At 20.7% G+C, this 11144-nt stretch overlaps 5 protein-coding genes across 8 annotated transcripts in view; 2 read left to right on the forward strand and 3 right to left on the reverse strand.

Annotated features, from left to right (window-relative positions):
* Positions 1 to 3260, forward strand: part of LOC102679311 (4-hydroxyphenylpyruvate dioxygenase) — a 7048-nt gene extending 3788 nt beyond the window's left edge. Inside the window, exons 1-12 of one of the 2 annotated variants that reach the window (XM_006608469.2) lie at positions 86 to 346; positions 509 to 535; positions 605 to 667; positions 1081 to 1185; positions 1485 to 1610; positions 1672 to 1761; positions 1841 to 1941; positions 2028 to 2105; positions 2186 to 2420; positions 2493 to 2615; positions 2693 to 2809; positions 2874 to 3260. In XM_006608469.2, the coding sequence (XP_006608532.1) occupies positions 344 to 346; positions 509 to 535; positions 605 to 667; positions 1081 to 1185; positions 1485 to 1610; positions 1672 to 1761; positions 1841 to 1941; positions 2028 to 2105; positions 2186 to 2420; positions 2493 to 2615; positions 2693 to 2809; positions 2874 to 2948 (1143 nt within the window). In that variant the 5' untranslated portion in view covers positions 86 to 343 and the 3' untranslated portion in view covers positions 2949 to 3260. Of the gene's footprint in view, positions 1 to 85; positions 347 to 508; positions 536 to 604; positions 668 to 1080; positions 1186 to 1484; positions 1611 to 1671; positions 1762 to 1840; positions 1942 to 2027; positions 2106 to 2185; positions 2421 to 2492; positions 2616 to 2692; positions 2810 to 2873 lie in introns of those variants that run through there. The other variant, XM_031512720.1, reaches the window with a different exon arrangement.
* A 12-nt stretch (positions 3261 to 3272) lies between these two features.
* On the reverse strand, positions 3273 to 6158 carry LOC102679089 (probable nuclear transport factor 2). Of its 2 annotated transcripts, XM_006608468.2 has the most exons (5): positions 5720 to 6158; positions 5579 to 5650; positions 5221 to 5319; positions 4636 to 4756; positions 3273 to 3609 (listed from the first exon to the last, which is right to left on the reverse strand). In XM_006608468.2, exons 1-4 carry the CDS (start codon positions 5825 to 5827, stop codon positions 4643 to 4645), a joined length of 393 nt encoding a protein of 130 aa, XP_006608531.1. In that variant the 5' UTR covers positions 5828 to 6158; the 3' UTR covers positions 3273 to 3609; positions 4636 to 4642. The 2 variants fall into 2 exon arrangements, with proteins under 2 accessions (XP_006608531.1, XP_006608530.1); XM_006608467.2 differs by lacking the exon at positions 4636 to 4756.
* LOC102678875 (60S ribosomal protein L27) lies at positions 5959 to 7682 on the forward strand. Of its 2 annotated transcripts, none has more exons than XM_006608465.2 (4): positions 5959 to 6424; positions 6923 to 7154; positions 7340 to 7476; positions 7602 to 7682. In XM_006608465.2, exons 2-4 carry the CDS (start codon positions 6936 to 6938, stop codon positions 7648 to 7650), a joined length of 405 nt encoding a protein of 134 aa, XP_006608528.1. In that variant the 5' UTR covers positions 5959 to 6424; positions 6923 to 6935; the 3' UTR covers positions 7651 to 7682. The 2 variants fall into 2 exon arrangements, with proteins under 2 accessions (XP_006608528.1, XP_006608529.1); XM_006608466.1 differs by having other exon boundaries at positions 6412 to 6582.
* Positions 7683 to 7748: 66 nt separating this feature from the next.
* On the reverse strand, positions 7749 to 10286 carry LOC102679567 (dynactin subunit 2). Its single transcript, XM_006608471.2, has 9 exons — positions 10043 to 10286; positions 9721 to 9792; positions 9497 to 9630; positions 9320 to 9431; positions 9085 to 9236; positions 8772 to 9024; positions 8520 to 8696; positions 8319 to 8421; positions 7749 to 8235 (listed from the first exon to the last, which is right to left on the reverse strand). Exons 1-9 carry the CDS (start codon positions 10076 to 10078, stop codon positions 8057 to 8059), a joined length of 1218 nt encoding a protein of 405 aa, XP_006608534.1. The 5' UTR covers positions 10079 to 10286; the 3' UTR covers positions 7749 to 8056.
* The window catches only part of LOC102679850 (mediator of RNA polymerase II transcription subunit 15), a 10470-nt gene continuing 9299 nt past the window's right edge, over positions 9974 to 11144 (reverse strand). The window contains exon 9 of the mRNA XM_031512694.1: positions 9974 to 9997. The gene's annotated coding sequence lies outside the window, so the exon portion shown is untranslated. The remainder of the gene's footprint in view (positions 9998 to 11144) is intronic.

An 11144-nucleotide genomic window follows, 5' to 3' on the forward strand; every position in this document is an offset into this window, starting at 1 on the left:
AAATGAAAATTAAAAATAAATAAAAATTTTTTTAAAAAATAAATTGATAAATGTTATTGAAAGAAATGATAAAAATTCCGGGCGAGCCCATCATGGAAATATCGAATGATCATAATAATCTTGAAAAACCTGTTCATTAACGATAATATTATACGATTGATTTATATTTCACAATTTCTAAAAGAATGCGAGACAAATAAGCCTCCAAGATCAACCAATCAACGATTAGAATATCGATCGCTGACTTTGACGCGCTTATATTTAAGCAAGACGTACTTGTGATTAAGAACTATTTAAAAAAAAGCAGTAACTACCTCGTTTTAACTCTTTTGAAGTATTAAAAATGGTATGAATGTTATTTATTAATTTGTTATAAAAGAATAAAATTCTATAAAAATAATGAATTTAATTATTATACTATATTTAATTAATATTATTATTAATAGTATTATAATAATATATATAATAAATTGATAATGTATATTATTATTATTATTTTTTTTTTTAGACTACATATACAAATAAAGGACCGAAGGTAATTATAACAGGAATAGTTTAAATAAAAAAAATAATGTATTATTAATGTATAATTCTTCATTTTCAGCCTTTAGGTGGAAAATTTATATCCTTCGATCATCTTAAATTCTGGGTTGGAAATGCAAAACAGGTAATTACAATTAAATACCATTTTATTAAACAAAATATTTTCATTGAATAATTCATTGAATTAATAAAATCATATAAATGGAATCAATCCATATAATCATTATAAATGGAATTTATAAATACTTGTTCAGGATTAATATTTTTTTATTATAATATGAAATGCTTTCATTTTAAGATATTTTTAATTTTATTATATATTCTTACATAAAAAGAAATAAATTATTAACATTTATTTAAATATAAATCATTAATTAAAATTTGTTAAGATAATTAATGCTTTATTCAATTAATTGTTAAAATATAGATATTAATCTAAAATAATAGATAAATATAATATATATTATATATTTTGAATATAATTATGATATTTAAAATGATATTATAAATTTATTTTTAAATTCATTTGTTATTTAGGCAGCTAGCTATTATTGTAATAGATTGGGTTTTGAACCGTTAGGTTACCGAGGTTTAGAAACTGGTTCTAGGCGCGTGGCATCACATGTTATTAAACAAAATCAGGTAAATTTGCTAAACAAATTTTTATTGCAGTTTATTAACTTTCATAAAATAGTATTTCATAAATTAATGTATAAAATAATTTTTTATTCTGAATAAAAACTCATTTGATTTAAAAGATTATTATGAGATATGAATTATTGTCTTTAGAAATATTAATTATACAAATTTTCTATGAATTTTCTATGAATTATTTTTATTGAAATAAAAATGATTTTTTAGATATTTGCATATAATTATAAATAATGTTTATAATTATTTTGTATTATTAGAAAAAAATAAAGAATATTTTTCATTTATAGATTATTTTTATTTTTGAATCAGCCTATGAACCTGATAATGAAGAAATGGGAAGCTATCTTTCTCGACATGGAGATGGTGTTCGTGATATTGCTTTCAATGTTGAAAATATAGATATCATTGTAAAAGTAAGTTAAAATCATAAATTTTTTTGAAAAAATACGAAATGAAAAATTATAATTTTTTTAGATCGCAAAAGAAAGAGGAGCCGTAATAGTAAAAGACATATGGGAAGAAAACGATAAATATGGTACTGTAAAATTTGCTACTATAAAAACTGTAAGTAGACACATAATATGTAGATATATATCATGAAATAAAAATAATATTTCAATAAAATTATTCACTTTTTTATTAGTACGGAAACACATATCATACACTAATAGATCGATCGAAGTATAAAGGATTTTTTTTGCCAGGATTTCAAAAATCATCAGAAGATCTATTTTCAAAGAATTTGTATGTAATTTAAATCCAATCACATTATCTTTGATAATATTGTATAATATTATGAAATATTTAATAACTATTCTTTTATTATTTAGACCAAAAGTAGGATTAAATTTCGTGGATCACGTTGTTGGTAACCAACCTGATAAACAAATGGAACCAGTAGCAAAATGGTATACGAAACAAATTTAAGAAAACGATATAATCTATACGATTATATTTGTTATGTAAAATTTTTATTATATCATTTTAGGTATGAACGATGTTTGCAATTTCATCGATTTTGGTCAGTAGACGATACTCAATTGCATACAGAATATTCAGCTTTGCGTTCTATCGTAATGACGAACTGGGAAGAAACTGTAAAAATGCCTATAAACGAACCTGCTCCTGGCAAAAAACGTTCGCAAATTCAAGAATATGTTGAATATTATGGAGGAGCAGGAGTGCAACATATTGCTCTTAATACAAATGATATAATTACAGCTGTAAATTATATTCTTAATAATAAATTTTTATAAAATTTTGTTTTAAAATAAAAAACTTTTGTTACTTTACAGATAGAAAACTTGCGAGCTCGAGGAATGGAATTCTTGGATGTTCCAGATACTTATTATGATATGTTAAGAAATCGTTTGAAAACTAATGGTATAAAAATTTTGGAAGATCTTAATATACTTCAGGTATAAATATTAAATACAAGATCATAAAATAAATTTAGTAAAGATTTGTTAATATTTATTTTCAATTATATTTTCAGAAATTAAAAATTTTAATTGATTATGATGAAAATGGCTATCTTTTACAAATATTTACCAAAAATATGCAAGATCGACCAACTCTTTTTATAGAAATTATTCAAAGACATAATCATAATGTAGGTATTAATATAATTATTTAAATTCAGATAATAATAAAAATTATAATTATTTTTGTTTCAGGGATTTGGAGCTGGAAATTTCCAAGCACTCTTTGAAGCTATTGAAATGGAACAAGCTAAACGTGGCAATTTATAAAAATATAATTTATATAATTGAAATAAAATACAATTATGTATATAAATTTCTTTCTAGAAATTTTAAATATATTTTAAATTCTTATTAAATTAAAATATTTTTAAAATAGAAACTACCATTATATTAATTTTATGTGTTGTATTTAATGGCCAATATTTGTTTTACAAAAATACACACAGTATGAGGAGATAAAATATGTAACAATACAATTTGAAGCTTAATAATTAACCATTAAAATCAAACATTATATCGTGCTGTATTAAATTGTAATATTATATTATAAACATATAATTAACAGGTGTCTTAAAAAAAGAGAAAAGCAAGAAAATTATTAAACTGTATTTATTTTTAATGCTCTCTTTTTGTTTCATGGCCAAGATATAAGCAAATGTTTTTCATATAAAAATTGCAATATCTAGAAAGAATGGAATAATATGTGATGACAAAGGATTAAGGAAAAAGTAGCTCACTTATTTTAATCTGTGGAGTCCATAGCTCAGATACTTGTCTGCTATATTAACTGTGATAAACTTGCAGACATTTCTCTTCATACACTATCATGAATGCCAAGACGAAAGATGTCATGTTGACAGAAAAACGAGTTCCCCAGTGGCTTCAACACAAAGATCTGTGAGAAGGCATGTGGTGGATCTTCATCTGCCTACAACAAATTAGAAATATATTACTTACAACATATGTTAATAATATAAATATATTTAAAAATTATATTTTTTTGTTATTTATATATTTTGCATAAATCTTAGTAAATATTAATATAAAAATCAAATTTATTTTATATAAAAACTTATTATATATTTAAACTTATTATATTGGTATTATTAATATTATCATTATTAAAATAATCAATTAAATTAAATAATTATTAAAATAATTAATAACTTTACTATTAATCATGCAAAAAATGCATAATATTTTAAGAACAATAATAAAAATAAAAAAGATATAATATAATGATAAACTTACCATACAATAAAATTTTATATAAAAAAATTATTTTATATTTTTCTTTACAGTAATATAAATATTCTATTATATGTCCATAAATAATTTTAAAAATTAATTATTATAAAATTCCTATTATATTAAAAAATATATATAATAACCATATTATATAATAAAAATGTAAATTTAAAATTATTTTTATACATAAAACAAATTAATCATAATGATTAATCTTAATATGAATTATTATTAAATAATAAGTCATTAAATTTTTACTAAATATAAAAAAAATAAATTTTATTCCTATCAGTTCAGCAATTTAAAGTTTTCTCTTTACTATCATTTTTATTAGATAATTTATCAAAGTATAATTAATTAAATAATACATGCAAATATTGAATTAATAAAATTAAGAAATTTTATTAAATTTAAATATAATATAATAATAAACTTTAAAATGCAGTAAATACTTCCATTATATTACAAAATTACTTTAAATCTCCATGTTTGTCAAATTATTATATAGTAATATTAGTAAGTGCAAAAATTATTTTTTTTAAATCTTAAATTACAGCAAACATAAAGCAATGTTGCAAATAATATATAATAAAATTAAAATTAATAATAAAAAAGCATATTGACAAACATTAAGCAGCTTTAGACACTAAGAATTAGTATCAAGCTTGCCTGTACCATGATACGAAGATCAATGGAATAATAATACCTGACGCCTAAACCGTGTTATGCAGAGCAAGTCTGAAGATGTCATGCTGCACGTAAAAGCTGGTACCAATTGGCTTCAGGACAAATGTCTGGATGTATGCATGGGGCTGATCCTCATCAGTCTGCCCAATCATCAACAATCACTGACTGAATTTTCTTATTTCATCTTCTTTGCGGAGGTATATAGAGAGATTGTTGCTGGACATTAGTCATAGCTCAATCTCTATCTTCATATGGCAGCACAAAAAATGTAAGGCAGTACAGTACACATTTGTGTAACATGTCCAGCCAATAAAATACAATATGTGGACGAATAGAAATAAATGCAATCAAAGAATTTAAAAAGAAAATATTAGGCCAAATGTATTTTTATTTTTGAAAGCGTATTGTATTATATATTAAATAGGAATAGTAAAAAAAGTTAAATTACTGAACTAATTGGAATAAAATCTCTGCACATATTGAATTATAAAATTCTTTTATGTATAATATTTACTATTAACATATATAAATATTATACTACTCATGTCAAAATTTTTATATTTTTATATTATAATTATATTATAAAAAAGGCTATTTTCTTTACCTGCAACCTTCCTAAAACATTAATGAGTACGCCACCATCAAACATTGGTTGTGAATCAATAGCAGTTATTATCCGATTTATTTTTTGAAATGTTAAACTCTGAAAATTAAAAATTAATAATAAAATAATAATCAATATAATAAAAAATATTAAAAATACTATATTTATTTTTCTTGTATTTCATATAATCTTTTTATAAAAAATATAATTATTTAATATAATACATTTATATTTATTTAATATTTAATAGTACAATTATTTATATAAAATATATTGGAAAAAATAATATTTATAATATATACAATATATTAATATAATAAAATTATATGTATATATATTTCTTCCATAAAATACTTACAGTTAGTTTTTCCATGATTTTAATAGCACCTTGTATTTGCAAACCCTCAAATGTCATAAAAGATGACTCGGTCTATGAATATAACAATTAAATAAATATAATATAAAAAATATGATTATATTTACGTTAATAAAAACTTACATTATACATATTTATTAAATTTGGTCTTTGAGCAGGATCGTCAAACATCGCATAATACTGTTGTACGAAACCCTTTCCGATAACTTCATATTGGGGGTTTAATGCCATTACGCTAATTTATTGTGTTCACAATTACTACACAATACTAACAATATCAGTCTTTCCAAGTGATTCAATCCGTTGACAAATTGTATTTAAAAAAAGTTCTACGATAAGAGTAAAATAATGCCTATTAACATCCCTCGTGCAAGATACAAGCGAGCAGGAAGCTACTTATGTCCACCAATCATTTCGATGTATCGAGAAAATCATCGGAATTATTCTCGAACTCTCGAAAAGTTTAGATATTTGGCAACGATTGTATATACTCGTTTTCGCACAAACAATGCTGTTTCTGATTCGTGATTGCTTCTGATTTGGAAATACGCAAATCTACTTCGTTGATTTTTTAAAAATTAATTAATTTATATTGTAAAAAATAAATAAAGATGTTTGTATTATTTTGTACAAAATTGATTCAAACGAAAATTTTTTATTAAAAAATAATTTTATTGAATATCATTTAAATCGCGACTTAGGATTGGTTATCATTAAATATTACCGGATGTAATAATACGACATCTGTAGGTTGAATTTTAAATATTGAACGGATAAGCAATTGAAAGTTAGGTTAACTTCCTTTTTTTCGGTGTGAAAAACTGTGAGGTGTGTAGTGCTTGTCATTGCAGAAACTAATCCAAAAACATCGAGAAATAGAAAAATAATTTATTTGTATATATAATGTTGGTCTTAATATTGTTTATTCCGATATTTTTGGAATAGCAATGATTTTTCCAATTTTACAATTTTAATAATAAGTTCTTGTAAGAGAATATATTGATATATATTTTTAAAATTTTGTTTATATTAAATTAAAATTAAAATAATTATTTAAATTTTAAGAATATCAAAAAATTAAAATTTTAAGAATATTAATTTTGTGTAAATTTATTTTTTTATTTTTTAGTATTTGTGATAAAGAAGAAGTTATGTGATATGTGTTTACAATTATGATTTAATCTGTGTTAAACAGATTTTGCTAAAAAAAAATTAATAATTAATAATATAATATAAATTATTACATATGAGTTTCATAATAAAACATTTATATTATAATTTTTAAATTAATTTTTTATTTTCTTATCATATCTTTGTTATATTTAGACATATCTTCAAGATGGTGAAGATTATGAAAACAGGAAAAGTCGTATTGGTTCTTAGTGGCCGATATGCTGGAAGAAAAGCTATCATCATGCGTAACTATGATGATGGAACTACAGAAAAACAATATGGACATGCAATGGTAGCTGGTATTGATCGATATCCACGTAAAGTACACAAAAGAATGGGTAAAGCAAAAATTCACAAACGTTCTAAAATCAAACCATTTGTGAAAGTAAGTTTTATAAATTATTATTGAAAATTGAAAAAATCAATAATTATTTAATATCTTTAAACTTTTCTTATTAATTGTTAATATAATTTTTTTTTTTTTGGTTATATTAAATATTTTTTGTTAAATTATATTTTGATATACTAATATATTTATTATAAATATAATTTAAATATATACAATTATAGGTATTAAATTATAATCATTTAATGCCAACAAGATATACTGTAGATTTACATTGGGATAAAGTAACACCTAAAGATCTTAAAGATCCAATGAAACGCAAGAAGATACGATTTCAAACTCGTGTTAAATTTGAAGAAAAGTATATATATTTATATTAATTTTTTAATATTTATTGTATTTTATAAATTAACTTAACTTTATAATTTATTTTTTTTAATATAAAAATTTTATAAATAAACAATACATATAATTATTTATTTTTAGGTACAAATCTGGTAAAAACAAATGGTTCTTCCAAAAATTACGGTTTTAATTAAATTTAAATAAATATAAAATTTACAAGTATTTTAAATGTAATAATTCCCATTTATTCTCCTACTCCAGAATAAAAAAACAATTTTAATCTTTTTATATATATACTTGAAAAGAGCATGATTCTAATTTATTTTTAATTTATAATGTATACATTAATGAATTAGCCATCTTACTACGAGAATACAAAGATACTTAATTTATATTATTTAAAATATTTTTAAAAAATAATTTAAAAGATTCTGATAAAAATATTTTAAGAATATAATATATGATGGTGTATATTAAATGAATAATTTAAAAATACATTTAGAAAATATATATTAGTAAATAACATAATTTAATAAATATATACTAAAAAAATTGAAGCATCATAATGAAAATTTCATTTATATTTTTATAAATTATCACTTGTTAAGTTTTTTAATACGTTCATCTAATGATTCTATATTATTTTTTATAATTTCTAAATTTGATGCAAAACTTTCTTGAACTCCTTTTAAAAGAGATTTATTACTCTCCAAATCGGATGTTATTTGTGATTGTAATTCTTCTAAACGTATTAAAGATTTATTAAATGTAGCAGCTAAAAAGAAATATATTGAAAAAATAATATATATTTTTAAAACAAAAATATATGTAAAGTTTTTCTCATATTTAGATACATACCTTGTTGGTGAATGGTATTTAAAGCCAACATTCGATTTACAGTTTGTGGTAAAATTTGTGACATAGTTTCTGTTTGTTTCATGATATCATACATTTCTGAAATCTAAAAACAAAATTTGATTTTAATAAATTTTATTGGATTTCTAATTTCAAAATTTTACATAAATTATTATTTAATTATTTGAAAAAAAAATAACTTACTTTTTGTTCTTGTTCTGAATCTAATGTTAATGCAGTTTTTTTCTGTGCAATATTATCCATTCTATGAATTAATGTAGCTAATCGACTTTCAATTATATCTAATTGGTAAGTATCTAGTAATGCAGCTTTTGCTCCTAATTCTTGAAGAGCTTCCATTACTCCTTGACCTTTGAGATTCTATAAAAAAATTTATTGTTTATATAATATTAAATTAATTATTATAATTATATAAAAAATAATCACATCATATACCTGTGAAAATTTGGAAAGTTTATCACTAGTTGTTCCAATGATACTTTCTAAATTGCAAAGCCTTTGTTCAAGTAATGCAATTCTTGCTGCTTCTTGCATTCTTGCTTTTTCTGGAAGATACATCATCTGATACTTGAGTACACCAGGTTCTGTTTTATTAGTTTTATCATCTTTTATATTTTGCACTTTTGAATCAGTATCAGAAGTAAGAATACTAGTTTGCTTGAATGCTTCTATTTGTGATATCAATTGTCTAAAATATTCATTAATAACAATTTTCATTCTACGTTTCATTATTATAACATAAACTTACTTCATTCTTGTGCCTTGTGGATCAGACAGAGTAGCAACAAGATCAGCTCCAAGACATTCTTCTAATTTTAAGGAATCTAATTGTTTTTCTAGAAGTTGTACTTGAGAAATCACACCAGCAACAGATTTTACTTCATCTTCTCCCATTTTTTCCTATTTCATAAAAAAAAGTGAAATATATATATTTTTTTTACTAAATAAAATAATAAATAAATAAAAACAAATAAATTAAATACTTTTAAATCATTCACTTCTTCATATAATTCTTTAATTTCACATTGTAAACGCTGATATTTTTGAATAAGGGTTTCTTTTTCTCCTTCTCCAGGTAATTCCCAATCTCCAAATCTAAAATTTATATCTTTCAATATATATAATTTATTTTTTATATTTATTTACCAAAAAAAATTTACTTATAGCCAGTTCTTGGTTTGAGTGATACTCGATCTGAAAAATCAACTCCTTTGCTGATAACATGTTTATTTTTAAATTTATTAAATGCTTCTGTGGCACTAATATGTAACTTTTCTATAGAATCTGTTTCATCCTAAAAATATAAATATTCATACTATTAAATAATGTAACATATAATAAATATATTATAAATAATCTTTACATAATACATATAATATTATACCTCAGGATAAAGTTGAAATTGTTCTGATTCTGGTAAATCAGTAGTTTCATAAACATCAACTTGATCATATGCCTATAAATACAATAAAAATATCAAAATATCATTTACATTCAACGCAACATAAATTATAGAATATTAAATAAAATTATACCAAATCTTTATTTCATTTTTATTGAAATTTTATATTTGATAAATTCTGTGTTCATTTTGTATTAAATTATATATATATATACATGTATGTATAATATAATAATAAATATATATATATATATATATAATAAAATTACATCAATATAATTTTGACATTATATGAAATACTTACAATTCCAGGTAAATCAGCATATTTAGGATCAGCCATTTTTCGCGATTAAATTAAAAAAAGTTACTAATGTTTAAATTAGTTTATTTATCTAAAAAATTTAATCTTTTAATAATAATTTATAATAAAATAATATTAATATAAAGTATTAAGATTTTGTACGAATATATCGTAAATTGTCACTGAACACTTTACATATATTTTACGTTCATACGACTTGCACGATATCTTCTAGCAAGTATCAGCACTATATGAAAAAGTGGTAATTTTAAATAATGATAAATGATAAAATATGTATTTTTTCTACTCCTTTCATTAGAAAAATAAATAAATATCATAATAATAATAAAATTAAAATAAATATACTATTAAATTTTTCTTTTCGATTTAATAATATTAATAAATTTAATTGTTATCATTATAATATTATATTTGATGATAATATATTTTAAAAATTAAACTATAAAAATATAGAGTATATTGTAATTTTATTTTAATAATACATATTGCTTTTAATATTATGTATTAATTAAATTTATAAGGTTATTAAAACAATATAATTCCATATATAAATTTATTATATTTTATATATTTAATTACAATATTTTATTTTATTTAATTTTAAGTAGTATTTAAAATTATTTATTATAAAAATGTAAGTTATCATATTATCAATTTATCATTTTATAATTTGATTTAATTAAAATTTTTCTATCTTATATGATGATAATTTGTTTAAAAATATAAAAAATACAAATTTTAATAGTTATTTTATAATTTATAAAAAAACAATTTAAAAACTTTATTCACTTTATTCATTAAATAATATATATTTATTGTCATTTAGAAATGTAATAATTTATATATTCTAGATATTCTGTGAAATTGCATTTTTTATATGTTATCATTCAATTGTTTCTGAAAACTATAGATGTTATATTATGTTATATTAATTTCTATTGACTAATTTTAAATTTTTTCATATTTACTTTATATTTTTATATTAATATCTTATTATTATTTTTTTTTCAAATCATTATTTTCAAAATATTAATTTTAAAAAATTTATAAATTCTTTGAAAATGTTGCATGTTAACATAAGAAA

The sequence above is a fragment of the Apis dorsata genome, unplaced genomic scaffold (genome assembly GCF_000469605.1).
Source record: "Apis dorsata unplaced genomic scaffold, Apis dorsata 1.3 scaffold_37, whole genome shotgun sequence".
Classification (NCBI taxonomy): Eukaryota; Metazoa; Arthropoda; class Insecta; order Hymenoptera; family Apidae; genus Apis; species Apis dorsata.